The 16755-nt window shown below is 37.6% G+C and overlaps 3 protein-coding genes across 5 annotated transcripts; all 3 read right to left on the bottom strand.

Moving 5' to 3' along the window:
• Window positions 1-1491: 1491 nt before the first annotated feature.
• Window positions 1492-4488, bottom strand: LOC106313076 (cysteine-rich receptor-like protein kinase 36). Of its 2 annotated transcripts, none has more exons than XM_013750809.1 (7): window positions 3600-4488; window positions 3204-3329; window positions 3005-3126; window positions 2683-2893; window positions 2354-2591; window positions 2090-2228; window positions 1492-2009 (listed from the first exon to the last, which is right to left on the bottom strand). In XM_013750809.1, exons 1-7 carry the CDS (start codon window positions 4414-4416, stop codon window positions 1692-1694), a joined length of 1971 nt encoding a protein of 656 aa, XP_013606263.1. In that variant the 5' UTR covers window positions 4417-4488; the 3' UTR covers window positions 1492-1691. The 2 variants fall into 2 exon arrangements, with proteins under 2 accessions (XP_013606263.1, XP_013606264.1); XM_013750810.1 differs by having other exon boundaries at window positions 3213-3329.
• A 2879-nt stretch (window positions 4489-7367) lies between these two features.
• On the bottom strand, window positions 7368-10579 carry LOC106313075 (cysteine-rich receptor-like protein kinase 36). Of its 2 annotated transcripts, none has more exons than XM_013750806.1 (7): window positions 9635-10579; window positions 9434-9559; window positions 9181-9302; window positions 8891-9101; window positions 8559-8796; window positions 8310-8448; window positions 7368-7999 (listed from the first exon to the last, which is right to left on the bottom strand). In XM_013750806.1, exons 1-7 carry the CDS (start codon window positions 10455-10457, stop codon window positions 7685-7687), a joined length of 1974 nt encoding a protein of 657 aa, XP_013606260.1. In that variant the 5' UTR covers window positions 10458-10579; the 3' UTR covers window positions 7368-7684. The 2 variants fall into 2 exon arrangements, with proteins under 2 accessions (XP_013606260.1, XP_013606262.1); XM_013750808.1 differs by having other exon boundaries at window positions 9181-9221.
• Window positions 10580-11789: 1210 nt separating this feature from the next.
• Window positions 11790-12290, bottom strand: LOC106314610 (uncharacterized mitochondrial protein AtMg00810-like). Its single transcript, XM_013752454.1, has one exon. It carries the CDS (start codon window positions 12288-12290, stop codon window positions 11790-11792), a length of 501 nt encoding a protein of 166 aa, XP_013607908.1.
• Between the last annotated feature and the right edge of the window lie 4465 nt (window positions 12291-16755).

Below are 16755 nucleotides of genomic sequence, written 5' to 3'. Positions count from 1 at the left end.
TAGGAGAGTTGTCTCAGGCATTTCATCAAACACAGGGTGGGAAATGCCTAAAGATCAACTTTTGAAAGGCCAACTCAGAAGATGCATTATGAATACTCTACTAGCAAGGAACAAGAATGATCTACACTAAAACATCCTAGAACTAACCTAATCACCCTTGATCTCCCTAACCCATGAATTCAAAAGGTGATTACTCACTAATCTCCAAGATTCCTCTTAAACTCATATTGGATTTCAGATTAATCATGTAGAGAAATAGATAAGAAATCAACAAGAACACAAGATGAAAACAAATCAAATCTGAATCAAAAGAAGTTTTTACTAGTTGTTCTCTGGAAAAAGAGATTGTTTTCTCGTCACTTACAAAAGTACTTAAAACATAGGTTTTCAGAAGTAAAAACGTGCATAATGAAATGACCAAAAGGCCCTTGAGTAGAAATGAATGCGAGCAAACAGAAGGCGCGCAGCGACCTCCAGTAGTCAGGCTTCGGGAGTTACCTGGAGGGGTTGCTGCGAGACGTCGCTCTTCGCGAGCGACCTCGCTGTGTCGCTCCGGTCACGTCGCTCCGGGTGATGGAGGCGCGAGCGACCTCGCTGTGTCGCTCCAAGTCGCGTCGCTCCGTGTGAAGGAGACGCGAGCGATCTCGCTGTGTCGCTCCGGTCAAGTCGCTCTGAGATGTGGAGGCGCGAGCGACCTCGCTGTGTCGCTCCGGTCACGTCGCTCCGGGTGATGGAGGCGCGAGCGACCTCGCTGTGTCGCTCCGGTCACGTCGCTCCGGGTGATGGAGGCGCGAGCGACCTCGCTGTGTCGCTCCGGTCACGTCGCTCCGGGTGATGGAGGCGCGAGCGACCTCGCTGTGTCGCTCCGGTTACGTCGCTCCGGGTGATGGAGACGCGAGCGACCTCGCTGTGTCGCTCCGGTTACGTCGCTCCGGGTGATGGAGACGCGAGCGACCTCGCTGTGTCGCTCCGGTCAAGTCGCTCTGAGATGTGTGTCACAGCGACTTCATGTAGTCGCTCCGGGAAGTCGCTCCAGGCAGTGCTCGTCCAAAGATCACTCTAATCACCTCCCTTGAGCTCCAAATGTACCCAAATGTCTTCAGGAACTCCATGTGGTACTCCAATACCTAATAGAGACATCTGTATGCAAAATGCAACCTAGACATGGCTAAATCCTAATCTATATGATGAAAATGCACATGAATAAATGGATAAAACAATGTGAATATGCAAGATATCAGTACTATCAACAACCTTAATATAATTTATGTAATCTCAACAGTACAAGTAACAAATTAAAAAGACAAACAAACAATAAGTTTCAGTGACACAGCAAGCAACACCACGAACTATATCAATCACATTACTAACACATTTTAGTCCTTCATGAGTTGAAAACAGTGCATACACAGTTCATCGTCACAACTCTAACCCTGTAACAATAAAAAACTTGAAAAACAATGATCAACCCAAAAACACAAAATTCACTGCTACAATAACTCTAACAAATATTGAGACAAAACAAAAACTCTGTCCACAACTCCGCGCTTGCGCGGAGGAAATGCCCCTAGTAATATACAGTATTAGGCTATCCAACACCGTAGTTCTGTCTTGAATCCGGATGAGGTTACCTTGTATCCCAAGAAACTTGTACAACATGAAACTCTCAACAGATCGATAACGTGGACGATTCAGCGAGGATGCAACACAGTAATCGACACCTCGTCCACCGAAAACTTAGAATCTTTAGACATATTCATGTATCTTTCTGCAGGTTTCACCAAGAGAGGGAGAGTGACGAAAGCAGCTTCTGTAGGGTTAGGAATCGCAAAAGTACCGTCTCTCGCAAGCCAAACTATTACAGAGTTCATGGTTGGTCTCTTTGCTGCATTCTCTTGAACACACAACAAACCTATCTGAATTAACTTTATGATCTCGTTTCTCGGATGCTCGCTTAAGTAAGGGTCGATTATACTCTGAGGCTCTCCTTCGACCCATCTCTTCCATGCCTGAATCAAAAGAAAATAACTCTTACCCTTTTGTTTACAGAAGGTGTAAAGATAAAAAAGAGAGAAAATGTGATTCTTACAAAAGCTGGAAGTCCCTCTGCTTCGAAGTTCTTGTTTCTTTCACCACTTATCATCTCCAAAAGCATAACACCGAAGCTGTAAACATCAGACTTTGCTGAGAATTGCCCGTGTCTCACGTACTCTGGAGCCATATATCCGCTGCAAGAACCAAAATCACATTCATGGTGATACTAATTTCATGAATTTGTAAACTTTTATGTAAAACAAAAACAGAGGATCTCTGTCTTGTCTACGAGATTCTGTCTAAAACAGAGCATACTTACTAGGTTCCAACTACTCTGCTGGTCTCTCCTCGAGTTTCGTCCATGTTAAACAACCTGGCCATCCCAAAATCTGCAACTTTGGGGTTCATCTCAGCGTCTAAGAGAATGTTACTCGCCTTCAAGTCTCGGTGAATAATCCTCAGTTGAGAATCTTCATGGAGATAAAGTAGCCCTCTTGCAACTCCTTCTATGATTCTACACCTCACATCCCATGTAAGTAGCCAACGTTTGTCTTCATCTAAAAATTTACATACAGAAGAAAAAAGAGATTTATTTTCCTCTAATCTGATAAAAGTTTTGTAATGAAAATACATGACACTCGGTCTTACCGAAGATAAAGTGATCAAGACTTGAATTAGGGACATGCTCGTAAACAAGAATCTCTTCATCTCCTTCATTACAGAAGCCAAGAAGCTTAACTAGATTCCTATGTTGGAGTCTTGTTAAGAGTAAAACCTCATTCTTAAACTCTAAGTCTCCTTGTCCTGACCCTCCAGCTAATCTCTTTACCGCTATCTCTTGTCCGCTCGGTAAAATCCCCTGAATACCGGCATGACATTATGGACACATATAAATGTTTTGAAAACATATATTATCAGGGACAAAAAAAAGAAAAAAACATATATTACAGGTTTTTATGGAAGTTCTAACCTTGTAGACAGATCCAAATCCACCTTGTCCAAGTTTATTTTCCGCAGAGAACTCATCGGTTGCGATTAAGATCATGCCGAGATCAAATCTTAACATAGATTGACCATCCGAATCAGAGTTTTCTGCACATATATAAAACATCTTTCCTTCATTACAGAACTCCAAAACATCTACTCAAAAGCCATGAAAGTAAACTCACTGTTGATACCAGCATAAATCCTCCTCCGCATCTGGCGATAAGCAATCACGAAAGCAACAAACACGAACATGTTAATGACTGTTGGAACGACAGCAACCACAATGCTCCACGGTTGAAGAGTTCTTCCTGAAGAGTCCCCAAGCAGTTAATTAGTTTCATGCAAGTCAGTCAACTCAGCATAAAAATATTTATTTTAGTACTTCCCCTCTATTTTCTAAAACTTAACGTTTTAGAGGAAATTTTTTGTACCAAATTAGATAACGTTATATTATACTATAAATTTTGTATTATGAAATTTGTTTATCATTGATGGAATTGTGGACTATAAATAATTAATGATATTTTTGTTTAGAAAACAAAAAAAAATGTTTAAAAAAGATCTTATTGTGGGAATACCTTTCTTGGTCTGAGCATCTTCTTGAAAAGGTTGAGGAGCTCGAGGAGGCGCGGAAACTCTTTCTAGGTTATCAAATGCTCCTACGAAAGGGTATAAGTCCCACCTGAAATAGCAACTAGGAACTGCAATCGTGCTCCCGATTCTTCCCCAGTACTCTTCTAGATTATACCTAACAATCTCTCCCAGACAATACTTACAGTCACCTGAAGATAAATCAGGTGTGCATTGCATCAACATATAAACCTCAGGGAAGTCAGTAAACTCTGCACTTGAGACTCCATAGTATTTCAGTGCTGAAGACTCATCAGCCTTGGATGCATCCTCGATTGTTCGATTCGCCATGGCACGAAACTCTTCGGTGAAACGGGTCAGATTTGTAGAGGGAAGACTCGAGTGAGGAATGTTTTCGAGTGGCTCAAGCTTTAGTTTTCCATACGTGGGGAGATTTGAGTAACGTACTAGACAAGAAACGTTTGCATCGTTTTCAGCTTCCCAGTGATACGCTTCAGCTTTGCCTTGGCACTGTGTTAACAGATTCCTACTTACTCTATCGACGCAGCGACGACAATCCTGATCCTCGTAGTGTTTACGACAGAGAGCGAGAGCGTAAACTCCGCCTAGCGAAGCGTTGTAGAAACCGCGTTGTGCGATAACGTTTGAGGCAAGAGAAGGCAAGAGAGTCTTGAGGTCGTCGCCGAAGGTTGTGTTTGGAGAAAAGGTTTCGTCGCCGCAGAGGAAGTTAGTGTGAACGCCATCGATGGTCAAGAGAACGATGAGGAGAAAATTAAGGAACTGAATGAGAACTGACTTTTCCATCTATGTGAACAATTCACGTAATGATTATTAACACACTTAGTTTGGCTTTAAATAAAGAGATGTTGATTTGTAAATTTTTTCTTTGAAATCAAACAAGAGTAGATGAAGCAATAGACGTTTCTACTGTCATATCGTTTTCATTAGTGAAAAAAAACTTTTTAGAAATACTGACTTTTTGTGTAGTTACGTAAAGAGCAAGGAAGAGACTTTTCTCTGCTGTGACGTAAGGGACACGTCGAGACACTTCATTTCCCTCAAGTGTATGAACAGAGATAGAGTCAAGGGCCTACGTGATTCAGTGATTCTTTTTTTTTTTTTTTTTTTTTTTTTGATTCATATATATGGTCAAATGATGAGAAGACAATGGAAGTCAAATCAAAAGACTGATTTATTAGAAATCTTCATATTGCAATTGCTTGTAAGAATGGAATTTGGAACAATTCGAAGCATACAATGAAACTCAAAATAAATGGTAAGAAGGGAATATAATATTCTGAATATTTTTCACAAGAAAACTAATGAATAGATTGTGCGGTCAAAATGTTTGGTATTGTTATATAAACTGTACTCATGATGAAGACTTTCAAATTAATAATATTGACTATTTTTCCGATATTTATTGGTTTGACTGGTTATTATCACTTAAATAGCAAAATAAGAATATAACAAAATAATTAATAATAAAACTAACTGAATACATTCTCTACTGAAAAAGAGTTTTCGAAAACTATAGTCGTGTTTTGATTTTTTTTTTTTACGATGTGAAAAGTGAAAATGAGATGAATATCATTTATATTTTCTACTTGTGTTACCCTTTTGTAATTTGAAACTAGTTCTCGACCCGCGCAATCTGCGCGAATTTTTGATTTCATTTATTTTTATATAAATATTTTTTTTTTAATTCTAAATTGGTATATATTATAATATATATGTGTCTATCAATTTTTAAAACATAATAAGTTTACGGTATATTTTTTCATTGAATAGATTGTTTCAAACTTTCACATGTATTTGTATCTTCTTTTATATATATATTTTCGGATTATTATTTCATTATTAAAAACGTAACTATATGTATAAAGATTAGTAAAATATTGTTTTAGTGTCATATTCAATGATATTGTAACATTTCACAAATTTAAAAAGTTTTTAAAAAATTAAATTTTTCGCTTCATAGATTTATATTATCGAGTAAATAATTAAACATTTAGTTTTTGTTTAATTTTTAAAATAAACTATATAGTTTAAAATTTGTTTTCATTGGTTTAAGGTAGTAAAGATTAATCATTGTTAGATAATATGATTTTTGGTATTTAAAATTTTTTTTATTTATAATTTTAAAAGTTAACATCGACAAATATTTAAATAATTAACATATGGAGGTATAGTATTACAACATTAAATTATATATATTTAATTTATACTATCTATAAATCCAATGAATCATCTATTGTTTAAATACAATTAGTGATAGCCCAATAAAAATTTCTGGTATGCCCAAAATTTAAATGATAAAATTAGAGACTAAATGTAACATGATTTTCTAAGAATATGTCCATTAGGTCCATTTTTAAAAAAATCATACATGAATCAAAGTTGTGACTTCTGTTTTAATATATAAGATATCTATAATCGGATGTCGTCAGTTCAATACCTAAGTTGATTCTTTTTTTAATTTGTTATCTATTTTCACATTATTTATATATATTTTATAACAATTAAGTTAAATGAAGTTAAAAAACAATATAACAAAATAATTAATAATAAAATCAACTGAATAAATTTTCTACTGAAAATGAGTTTTTGAAAAATATAGTCGTGTTTTGCTTTTTTTTTTAATTAAGATGTCTAAAGTAAAAATGAGATGAATATCATTTTTTGTCCTCGTGTAACCCTTTTGTAATTTGAAATATCTGTTTTAGTTTGAGTTTGTTATCTGTTTTCACATTATTTATCTACTTTATTAAAACAGGAGTACACTTATAGAATAACCCTAAAAATTACATAAAATTTTCAGTCAAATGCCATTGAGAATTAAATTAGTCTCACATTAAAAATGATTGTCTTTTCCACATATTCATTGTTTTCCTAAAATAACTCAAACGAACTGCAAACAAGGAAAAAAATTATTAATAACTCAAATGAACTACATTGTTTTCCTAAATGTGATTTCCACGACTATAATAAAGGAACTACATCAATTTAGAATCCAGAATATTAAAACAAACACAAAATCTTTGATTTACGCCTATAATAAAAGAACAAGCATAAAATCTTAAATAAACATTTACGGAATAAGCACAAGATCTTATCACGTTTTCACATTCTTTTTATTACATTTCAAAATTACTTCATTAATTTTTACCATTATAATTCAATGTCATTTATTTTACGTATTAACCATAATAATTTCACGTGTCTAAATGAAATTACTCCATTAGTGACAAGAAGTCAAACCGGTTAAAAAATTTATTTTTATTTGTTTACTAAATTATTTAGACATGGGCATTCATGTATTCGTTCAGATACATATCAGTATTTATGGATATCGACTTTTTGGATTTAAAGTTAAACTATGTTCGGGTATTATACATTTTCGAACAAGGTTCAACTTGGATTCTTCCGAATCCGGGTAAGTTTGTAGGAACCTAAAAATATCTAAATAACTTATATGTTTTAATAATATCACTAAACAATTTATAAAAAGGTAAAAATCAAACGACAAGCTCTAGTATATTTTTATAACAACTAAGTTAAATGAAGTATTAAAGTTTCAAAAAAAAAAAAAGTTTCAGCATTTATAACTATCTTAAATCATAGGAATCTAATATAAACCGATTGGTATTGAAATTTCACATAAAAGAACTGAACTAAGTAACTAAAAATCCAAATTAGAACACATTATTTTGATTAAAATATAGACAAGATAAATTTAATTTGATATAATTAGAAGGGAAGATAATAACTACTTTTTTTGGGGACAAATGGAAGATAATAACTACTTATGTTAAAAAAAAAAAGAGAATATAGTGACTATTTACGTAGCTAATAACCGAATTGCACCGAACGGAAATAATAATTTTTTTTTTTTTTTTTGTAACTGACCGAACGGAAATAAATTGGTGACAAAATATTACCAAACTGAACCGAACTCTCATATATCTTATTAAGCTATCCAACACCGTTATTATGTCTTCGAATGCTGATGAGGTTAACTTGTCTCTAAGAACTATATATAACCTCGCAAGGGATAGTTAAGGTTGAAGATTCACCGAGGATACAACACACTGATCGAAACCTTGTCCACTGAAAACTTAGAATCTTTGTCTTTAGACTTATTCATTGATCTTTTCACCGAGAGAGGGAGAGAGACAAAAGCAGCTTCTGTAGGTTTAGGAATGGTAATAGGTCCGTCTCTTGCAAGCCAAATTATTATAGAGTTCATGGTTGGTCTCTTTGCGGCATTCTCTTGAACACACAACAAACCTATCTGAATCAACTTTACTATCTCGTTTATCGGATGTTCGCTTAAGTAAGTATCGATTATACTCTCAGGTTCTCCTTCTACCCATCTCTTCCATGCCTGAACCAAATAAAATGTTGTTAAACGTTTCCTTACATAAATTGTGAAATTAAATAAACAATGAAAATATTTTTTTAACCACAAATGGGTGGTTTAGCAAATTCCGGTGAACTAAGCGATCCGGATTCGAAACAACCCACATACTAACCATGCGTGGCCACACGATATGAATTTCTAATTCTCATTGTGAGCAACCGGATCTGTCCGACCCCAGTGAAGATGTTTTCATGGAACTTCAACTGAACCTCGGTCCACCGGATATTTTGGATTATCAAAAATAAAAATAAACAATAAAATCAATTGAGCTTACGAAAGCAGGAAGTCCTTCTACTTCAAAGTTCTTGTTTCTTTCACCACTTATCATCTCTAACAGCATAACACCGAAGCTGTAAACATCAGATTTTGCTGAAAATTGCCCGTGTCTCACATACTCTGGAGCCATATATCCGCTGCAAGAACCAAAATTACATCAATGGTGATGCTTATTACAAAAATCTATATGTACTCAAAAATATTTTATAAAAAGACAGCATCGCTGCCTATAACAAAACATACTTACTAGGTTCCAACTACTCTGCTTGTCTCTCCTCGAGTCTCATCCATATTAAACAACCTTGCCATCCCAAAGTCTGCAACTTTTGGGTTCATATCCGCGTCTAAAAGGATATTGCTTGCCTTCAAATCTCTGTGAATAATCCTCAGCTGAGAATCCTCATGGAGATAAAGAAGCCCTCTTGCAACTCCTTCTATGATTCTACTCCTCACATCCCAAGTAAGTAGCCGACGATTGTCTTCATCTACAGATTTTCTCAAGAGAAAACGTTTTTTTAGTTAGTTGACAAAAGTATATTGAGACGAAAAATTCCTTACATTGGTCTTGGGAAGGCTTACCAAATATAAAGTGATCAAGACTTGAATTAGGGACTAGCTCGTAGACAAGAATCTCTTCACCTCCTTCATTACAGTATCCAAGGAGCTTAACTAGATTCCTATGTTGGAGTCTTGTCAAAAGTAAAACTTCATTCCTAAACTCTAAATCTCCTTGGCCTGAACCTCTAGCTAACCTTTTTACAGCTATCTCTTTCCCGCACGGTAAAATACCCTAAAAACGATTCACACTCAATAAGATCATCAGTGACCCATCTAAATATACTGATAAGACTTTTTACAAGTGGTCTTACCTTGTAGACCGATCCAAATCCACCTTGACCAAGCTTATTTTCTAGCGAAAAATCATTGGTTGCGATCAAGATCATGTCAAGATTAAATCTTATCATAGATTGACCATCAAACCCAGAACTATCTGCACATATATATATAGAAACTTTTTTCCTTCAAGAAAAAAACTTCGAACATTTACTTAAAAAAACTGAGAACTACACTTTTAAAAAAATAAATATTTAGAGGTTATGAGCCACATGGAACTACACTCACCGTTGATTTGTGCACGAAACCTCCTCCGCATCCGGCGATAAGCAAGAAAAAAAGCAACAAACACGACAAGATATATGACCAGAGGAATAACAATAACCACAACACTCCACGGTTGAAAAATTCTTCCTAATTAAAGACCCCCAAAACAGTCATGTCAGTTCAAGATTTTAGCAAAAAGATATTGAAATATATTTGTAGTACCTCTCTTGACCGGAGAATCTTCTAGATGTTGATGATGTCCAGGAGGCGCTGCAACTCTCTCTAGTTCATCGAAAGCCCCTGCAAAAGAGTAATCATCCCATCTAAAATAACAACTAGGACGTGCAACCGTTCCCCCTTTTCTTTTCTGGTTCTCTTCTTGATTATACGCAACACTCTCTTTTAGACAATGGTAACAGTCGGCGGAAGATAGATCAGGTGTGCACTGCATCAACATATAGACCTCAGGAATATCTGTGAACTCCGCACTTGAGACTCCATAGTACTTCAACACCGAAGACTCATCAGCCTTGGATGCAACCTCGAGTGTTTGGTTAGCCCTGGCGCTGAACTCTTGGCCGATTCGAGTCACGTTCAAAGAGGGGAGAACATTTGAGTGAGGAATATTCAACAAGGGCTCAAGCTTTAGCTTTCCAAATGTAGGGATATTTGAGTAACGTACTAGACAAGAAACGTTTTCAAAGGTTTCGGAATCCCAGTGATACGCTTCTGTTTTGCCTTGACACTGTGTTAAGAGATTCCTACTTGCTCTATCGACACAGCGCCCGCAGTCTTGAGCTTCATAGTGTTTTCGACAAAGGGAAAGAGCGTAAACTCGGCCTAGCGAAGCGTTGTAGAAACCGCCTTCTGTGATAACCTTTGAAGCAAGAGAACGCAAGAGAGCTTCGAGGTTTTGGTCGTAGGTTGTGTTTGGGGAGAAGTTCTCATCGCCGCAGACGTAGGTTATGGTGTGAACGCCGTTGATGGTTAGGAGAAGAAAGAAGCAAAGATAACAATAGAGGCGAAGGAGAAGTAAATTTTCCATCTATATAAACATTTGACGTTCTGATTATTAAAACCTGTAGTTTGGCTTTATATAAAAAAAAAAGATGATTCGTAAAAAGAAGAGATCTACTTTCATCTCATCATATCGTTTTCATCAGTGGGAAAACCTTATAGAAACTCTGACAAAACGAGGAAGGAAGAGATTTTTCTCTATCGTAACGTAAACCGTTCGACGTCTGCTCGAAACTTCAACGTCTGCTCGAAACTTCAACATGGAAAATAACGACGTTGTTTCCGATATCTATTATGTTACGTGTTGGTCAGGTAAAGAAAATTGATACCCTCCGGTCTTCACGCGCCACACAATCATAAGAATCAAATGAAAAGACTACTAGAGGTCTCAAAACTGATTAGAAAATAAAAACAGAACATATATAGTCCCATTCAGACTATCTCAATAATCGTACAAGGAAATTTCGTCAATGCAACAAGACTCAGGCTTAATCTCCTTTTACAAACAAGTTCAACGAAAAGAGATGATAATAAAAAAATAAAAAAAAGAAGAGTAACCACAATAACAGAGATTCACAAATAACATAAAACCAAACTGTTCAATTCAAAAACAAATGTTAAACGAAAGCTAAATGGAAGTAAACTTTCCGGGCAAAGAGCGGATCAATCGTTAGTATTATATAAAACAAGCATTAAAATAACAAAACTCCTATTTGACTGCCGCTGACATCTCATGGTGAAACTATTGTTGTAAATGCTGAGTCACTTTTAGAAAACTGGTTCTCAAATTTCATCATCTGGTTGTAGAATCTCGAATTGAATAGATAATAAGAATAACTCTCTTATTAATCTCTCGAGGAAAATAACTCAAAAACTCAAGTTCTCAATCTCAAAACTCATAAGTTATGCTACACATTAGCATCTCCTTATATATAGCTCATAATTTCCTAAACTCATTAGGTTTAACATAAATCAATATTTCCTAATCCTTATAGATTTCCATAACACACTAGGATTAGGTAACTTCCATCTCAAGTTACTTCAAGCTTACTCCAACATTCTCCCCTTTAAGCTTGAAGTCATTTGTCTTCACATCTTGAACTCCTATGAGATCTCTCATTTCCTTGAACTTGATCTTACTCATCGCTTTAGTCAAAATATCAGCTCTCTGCTCTGCGCCGGGTACGTGCTGTACTGCAATCATCTCATTATCAACGCATTCACGTATAAAGTGATAGCGTCGATGAATGTGTTTATTCCGTCCGTGGAACACAGGATTTTTTGTTAAAGCTATGGCAGATTTGTTGTCTATCTTGACGACCACCTTCTCACTCTCAGTTCCTGTTATCTCTCCAAGTAATTATTGTAACCGAATAGCTTGTTTAGCCGCTTCTATAGCTGCCATGAACTCGGCTTCACAAGACGAAAGTGCAACTGTTTCTTGCTTTTGTGAGCACCACGTAATAGGACTGTTTGCAAAGTAATAAACGTGTCCGGTTGTGCTTCTACCATCATCTTCATCCACACTAAGGCTGCTATCACTGTAACCTTCAATCTTCATTCCATGTGTTCGCTTGAACTCAAGTCCGTACGTTAAGGTTCCTTGAAGATACCGTAAGACCTGTTTCAATGCCGCTTCGTGGGACTGTTTTGGCGCTTGCATATACCTACTTAGAACACCAACACAGAAGGAGAGGTCTGGCCAGGTATTAATCAGGTATCTAAGACATCCAATGTTTCTTCTATAGTCTCTCTCGTTCGCACCCTTCTCCTTTGGTGCTTTCGACAGCTTTGTACTTGGATCCATCGGCACTTGAGTTGCACTGCAGTCTTTCATCCCAGTCTCAAGCAGAATCTTCATAGCATATCTCTCTTGTCTTAGTGTGATTCATTCTTCATGTTGAACCACTTCAATACCAAGATAGTAGGTTAACTTTCCTAAGTCGCTCATCTCAAAAGTTGCTGACATATTCTTCTTGAACTCGAGTATGCTTTCATACTGTCCCTGTTATCAGTAGGTCATCGACGTATACTGCAACTAGGAGGAGATCATCGTGTACCTGCTTCCGATACAGAGCAGGCTCCTTTGAGCACTTGACGAAATTCAGGCCTCCAAGAACTTTATTTAGTTTTTCATTCCAAGCTCTTGGGGCTTGACGCAAACCGTAGAGAGCCTTCTTTAACTTGTATACCTTGTTCTCTTTTCCATTGGTCACGAACCCTTCTGGTTGAGAAACGTAGACTTCTTCTTTTAAGTCACCATGGAGAAACACTGTTTTGACGTCTAGATGATGAATTTCCCAACCTCTAGAAGCCGCCATAGCAATTAGAAACCTCACTGTCTCGATGCGTGCTACAGGTGCAAATACTTCGTCGAAATCAACCCCATGACGCTGAATATAACCCTTCGCTACTAACCTGGCTTTATATTTGTTTATACTTCCATCTGAATTGCGTTTAACCTTGAAGATCCACTTAAGACCAATGGCTTTTGCACCAGCAGGAAGTTCGACCAACTCCCATGTTTTGTTTTTAACTATTGACTTGATTTCATCTTCACATGCATCTCTCCAAACTTTCTTCTCTTTTGCTTCATTGTAACCCCAAGGTTCATCATTGATAGACAAGAGAAGTCTCTCTCCATCGAGTTCAGCTAAGAGTATATAATCATCCAAATAAGTCGGTTTCTTTCTTTCCCTCGTTGATTTTCTCAACGTCTCTTCGTCATGCTCATTGTCCTCTGTTTATTCTCCTTCATCGTGATCAGGTACGGTTTGATACTGCTCTTCTGTATTGTCGACTTCATCATCTTCTCCTTGTTCTGTAATATGATCATCCCTATCGACTCCTTTGTTCCCAAAGTCACCGAAAGTAATGCTGAAACCTCCTGGTATAGCTTTAGCCGTTTCCGCATTGCTCCAGTTCCACTTCTTGTTTTCATCAAAGATGACGTCTCTGTTTACAATTACTCTGCGAGTGATGGGGTCATATAATCTATAAGGTTTCATTCCTGGTTCGGTACCAAGATGTACAAGAGCTCGAGAACGGTCATCCAATTTTTTAAGATGCGGAGTATCAACTTTGGCGTAGCTAACACACCCAAAAATACGCAGGTGATCAACATTGGGTTTCTTGTTCTTCAAAGCTTCGTATGGAGTCTTCGAGATGAGCACACGGGTTGCTACTCTATTAATAAGGTATGTGGCATGTCTCACCGCTTCTCCCCAAAGATAGTTTGGACAATCCATATGCTTCAAAATACTCCTTGTCATTCCCAACAACGTCATGTTGCGTCTCTCTACCACTCCGTTTTGCTGAGGAGAGTATGGTGCCGTTAGGTGTCTTGTTATACCCTATGACTCGCAGAAACTTTGGAACTCTGTTGACACAAACTCGCCTCCGCGGTCCGTTCTAAAAGTCTTGATCATAGTTCCAGTTTTCTTTTCAACCACAGCTTTGAATTTCTTAAACTTCTCGAACGCTTCTCCCTTCTTACTAAGAAGAATTGACCACATATATCGCGAATGATCGTTTATAAGTACAAATATGTATTTTTCTTCGAGGGTGTGGAAGGTGTGATAGGTCCACAGAGGTCACCATGAATTAGCTCAAGTATCCTATCGGCACGATAGGTGGTCGCTTGTGGGAAAGAATGTCGTGCTTGTTTACCAAGTAGACAAGACGAGCATGTATCCTTCTCGACCAAAATAGTAGGTATGCCGGTGACCAGACATTCCTTGATCATTCTGCTCATTGAATCTCTTCCTACATGACCATGTCGAGCATGCCACTTAGCTGAATCACTCATCACAGCGGCAGTTTGTAAACACTTTTGCTCAACAATGTTAATGAGGACCTTATACAACCGATTTTTGGATCTCTTTGCCCTGGTTATCAGCTTCCCATCTTTGTCTCGTAGTGTAAGATAGTCGTCTTTCATTCTAATATCGTAACCTGCCTCTGTTGCTTGCCCGAGACTGATTATATTGTTCTTAAGATCTGGTATATAATAGACGTCGGCCAAGAGTTTCTTTCCTCCGTCCTTGGTACAGAATAATACAGAGCCTTTCCCTTTTATATCTACGCGAGAGTCATCTCCAAATCGTACTTTTCCTGTGATTGACTGGTCAATAGTTTTAAAGTAGCTCTGATTTCCCGTCATGTGGTTGCTTGCGCCGTTGTCTAAGTACCAAACATTATCTAGATTTTTTCAAAATCTTTTGGATTGACATTCTTCTCGTTTAAGTAAACGACTTCATGCATCATTAACTCTTCGGCCTCCTGCGTGTCATTCTCTTTTGTCTCGGTTGCCTCTTGCAACTTAAGCAGTCGATCAGGACACACAGACGCGAAGTGACCGTTTTTGGATTCTTCAATGGTTTCTCCCAGTGCAGCAGATTTAGATGAAATCTCCGATAATTTTCCCACAAAGTCATCAATCTTGTCAGTATCCTTCATCTTCAATCTGTCAAACTCAGCCATTAGGGTTTGAAGTCGAGCTTCCCTAACCCTATATGCGCCCATATGTCATGACTTTATGGTCTCCCATACCTGTTTTGCTGAATTTAACTCGCCGACCTGTAGGATTAGTGTTTCTGGTATGGACTGAAACAGTAATGCAGTTGCCGTATTGTTCTTATCTCCATCAGTAGTTTCTTGCTCAATAACTTCCCATACTTTGTGTACCTTCAGCAAGACCTTGATTCTTATTGCCCATACAGTGTAATTGGTTGCATTAAGCATAGGGCAACTGATAGAAGAAGGTCCGCCTTCTTTTCCCTTTGTTGAAATCGTCGTTATATCCCCCATGACTTACGGTCTCTTTGTAAGTTTGATCGTTGTCTAGAAGCTCTGATACCACGTGTAGAATCTCGAATTGAATAGATCACAATAATAAAAATAACTCTCTTATTAATCTCTTGAGGAAAATAACTCAAAAACTCAAGTTCTCAATCTCTCAATCTCAAAACTCATAAGTTATGCTACACATTAGCATCTCCTTATATATAACTCACTACAAGAAAACACACCGAATTCCGACGGAGGTTCCGACGGACACCAAGGTCGTCGGAAATTTGTGACGGAATACTGACAAATTTCCGACCAAATACAAAAAAATTAAGTCGTCGGAATTCCGTCGGCCATTTCCGACGGAATTCCGACCAAATTTGGTTCGTCGGAATTTTCCGACGAGTTTTCGACGACATTCCGATAAAAAATGTAACCGTTGTAGTCGTCGGAAGTTCGTCGGTATATTCCGACGAATTTCCGACGACATTCCGATTAAGAGCAAAGTCGTCGGAATTCCGTCGGAAAATACCGACGGAATTCCGACGAACTATGTGACCGTTGCCGACAAATATATATGACCGTTGTATAGCCGTTTGAGATTGGACAATTCCGACGGAATTCCGACGGACTGCTTTACATCCGTCGGAATTCCGTCGGAAAGTCGTCGGAGGTCCGTAAGCAATTTCCTATAAATACAACCCCTCCTCATTCAACTCATTCACACTTCATTCTCTCTTCATTCTCTTTAGTCATAACAATTCCGTGAAAATCATGTCTTCAGAAGTTTATTATCGTTCGTGGATGGATAAACCTCATTTGGATCCGAACACCAATTTGCTTACGGAAGAATACGTTCAAGGGATTGGAGAATTCATGAGGCTTGTTCAACAGCAACCGGATGCAAAAAGTGGTATGTTAAGATGTCCCTGCTCTTCTTGCAATAATAATAAGGTTATAAAAGAATTTGATGTTTGGACTCATTTGTATATGAAAGGGTTTTCACGTAATTATAAAGTTTGGTACCTTCATGGGGAAACTGGTTATGAATATGGTAGTACTAGCGAACCTCAGCCTGTTAGTGAACCTCAGCCTGATATTAGGTTAGAAGAATCTAGAACGGATATAGATTATGGTGTAGGTACTGAGCAGATGGTACATGATCATTATAGAGGGGAAGAACCAAACCCCGAGTCTAGGAGATTTTTTGACATGTTGGATGCAGGAAAACAACCTTTGTATCAAAATTGTAGAGATGGTCATTCAGTCTTATCATCTGCAACTAGATTAATGGGTATTAAGACAGACTATAATTTGGCTGAAGAATGTATGGATGCGATTACTGATTTTGTCAAAGGTATTCTACCTGAGGATAACCTTGCACCGGGTTCATACTACGAGGTTCAGAAACTTGTTGCAGGTCTTCAACTACCGTATGAAGTGATAGATGTATGTATTGACAACTGCATGATCTACTAGAGAGCGGATGAGACACGGAATATATGCAAATTTTGTGGGAAACCTCGTTATCAGGACAC

This window comes from Brassica oleracea, chromosome C9 (genome assembly GCF_000695525.1).
Source record: "Brassica oleracea var. oleracea cultivar TO1000 chromosome C9, BOL, whole genome shotgun sequence".
Classification (NCBI taxonomy): domain Eukaryota; kingdom Viridiplantae; phylum Streptophyta; class Magnoliopsida; order Brassicales; family Brassicaceae; genus Brassica; species Brassica oleracea.
The sequence above is the reverse complement of the archived record's forward strand: the minus strand, read 5'-3'. Positions and strand labels throughout refer to the sequence as shown.

Coding starts and splice junctions, on each gene's coding strand:
- LOC106313076 (XM_013750809.1), bottom strand. CDS start 4,416: ATGGAAAAGTCAGTTCTCATTCAGTTCCTTAATTTTCTCCTCATCGTT. Junction 2,894..3,004: donor GATTTGGATCTGTCTACAAG/GTTAGAACTTCC, acceptor GCCGGTATTCAG/GGGATTTTACCGAGCGGACA. Junction 2,229..2,353: donor AGCAGAGTAGTTGGAACCTA/GTAAGTATGCTC, acceptor TGGTTCTTGCAG/CGGATATATGGCTCCAGAGT.
- LOC106313075 (XM_013750806.1), bottom strand. CDS start 10,457: ATGGAAAATTTACTTCTCCTTCGCCTCTATTGTTATCTTTGCTTCTTT. Junction 8,797..8,890: donor TCTTGATCACTTTATATTTG/GTAAGCCTTCCC, acceptor GAAAATCTGTAG/ATGAAGACAATCGTCGGCTA. Junction 8,449..8,558: donor AGCAGAGTAGTTGGAACCTA/GTAAGTATGTTT, acceptor TGGTTCTTGCAG/CGGATATATGGCTCCAGAGT.
- LOC106314610 (XM_013752454.1), bottom strand. CDS start 12,290: ATGAAGATTCTGCTTGAGACTGGGATGAAAGACTGCAGTGCAACTCAA.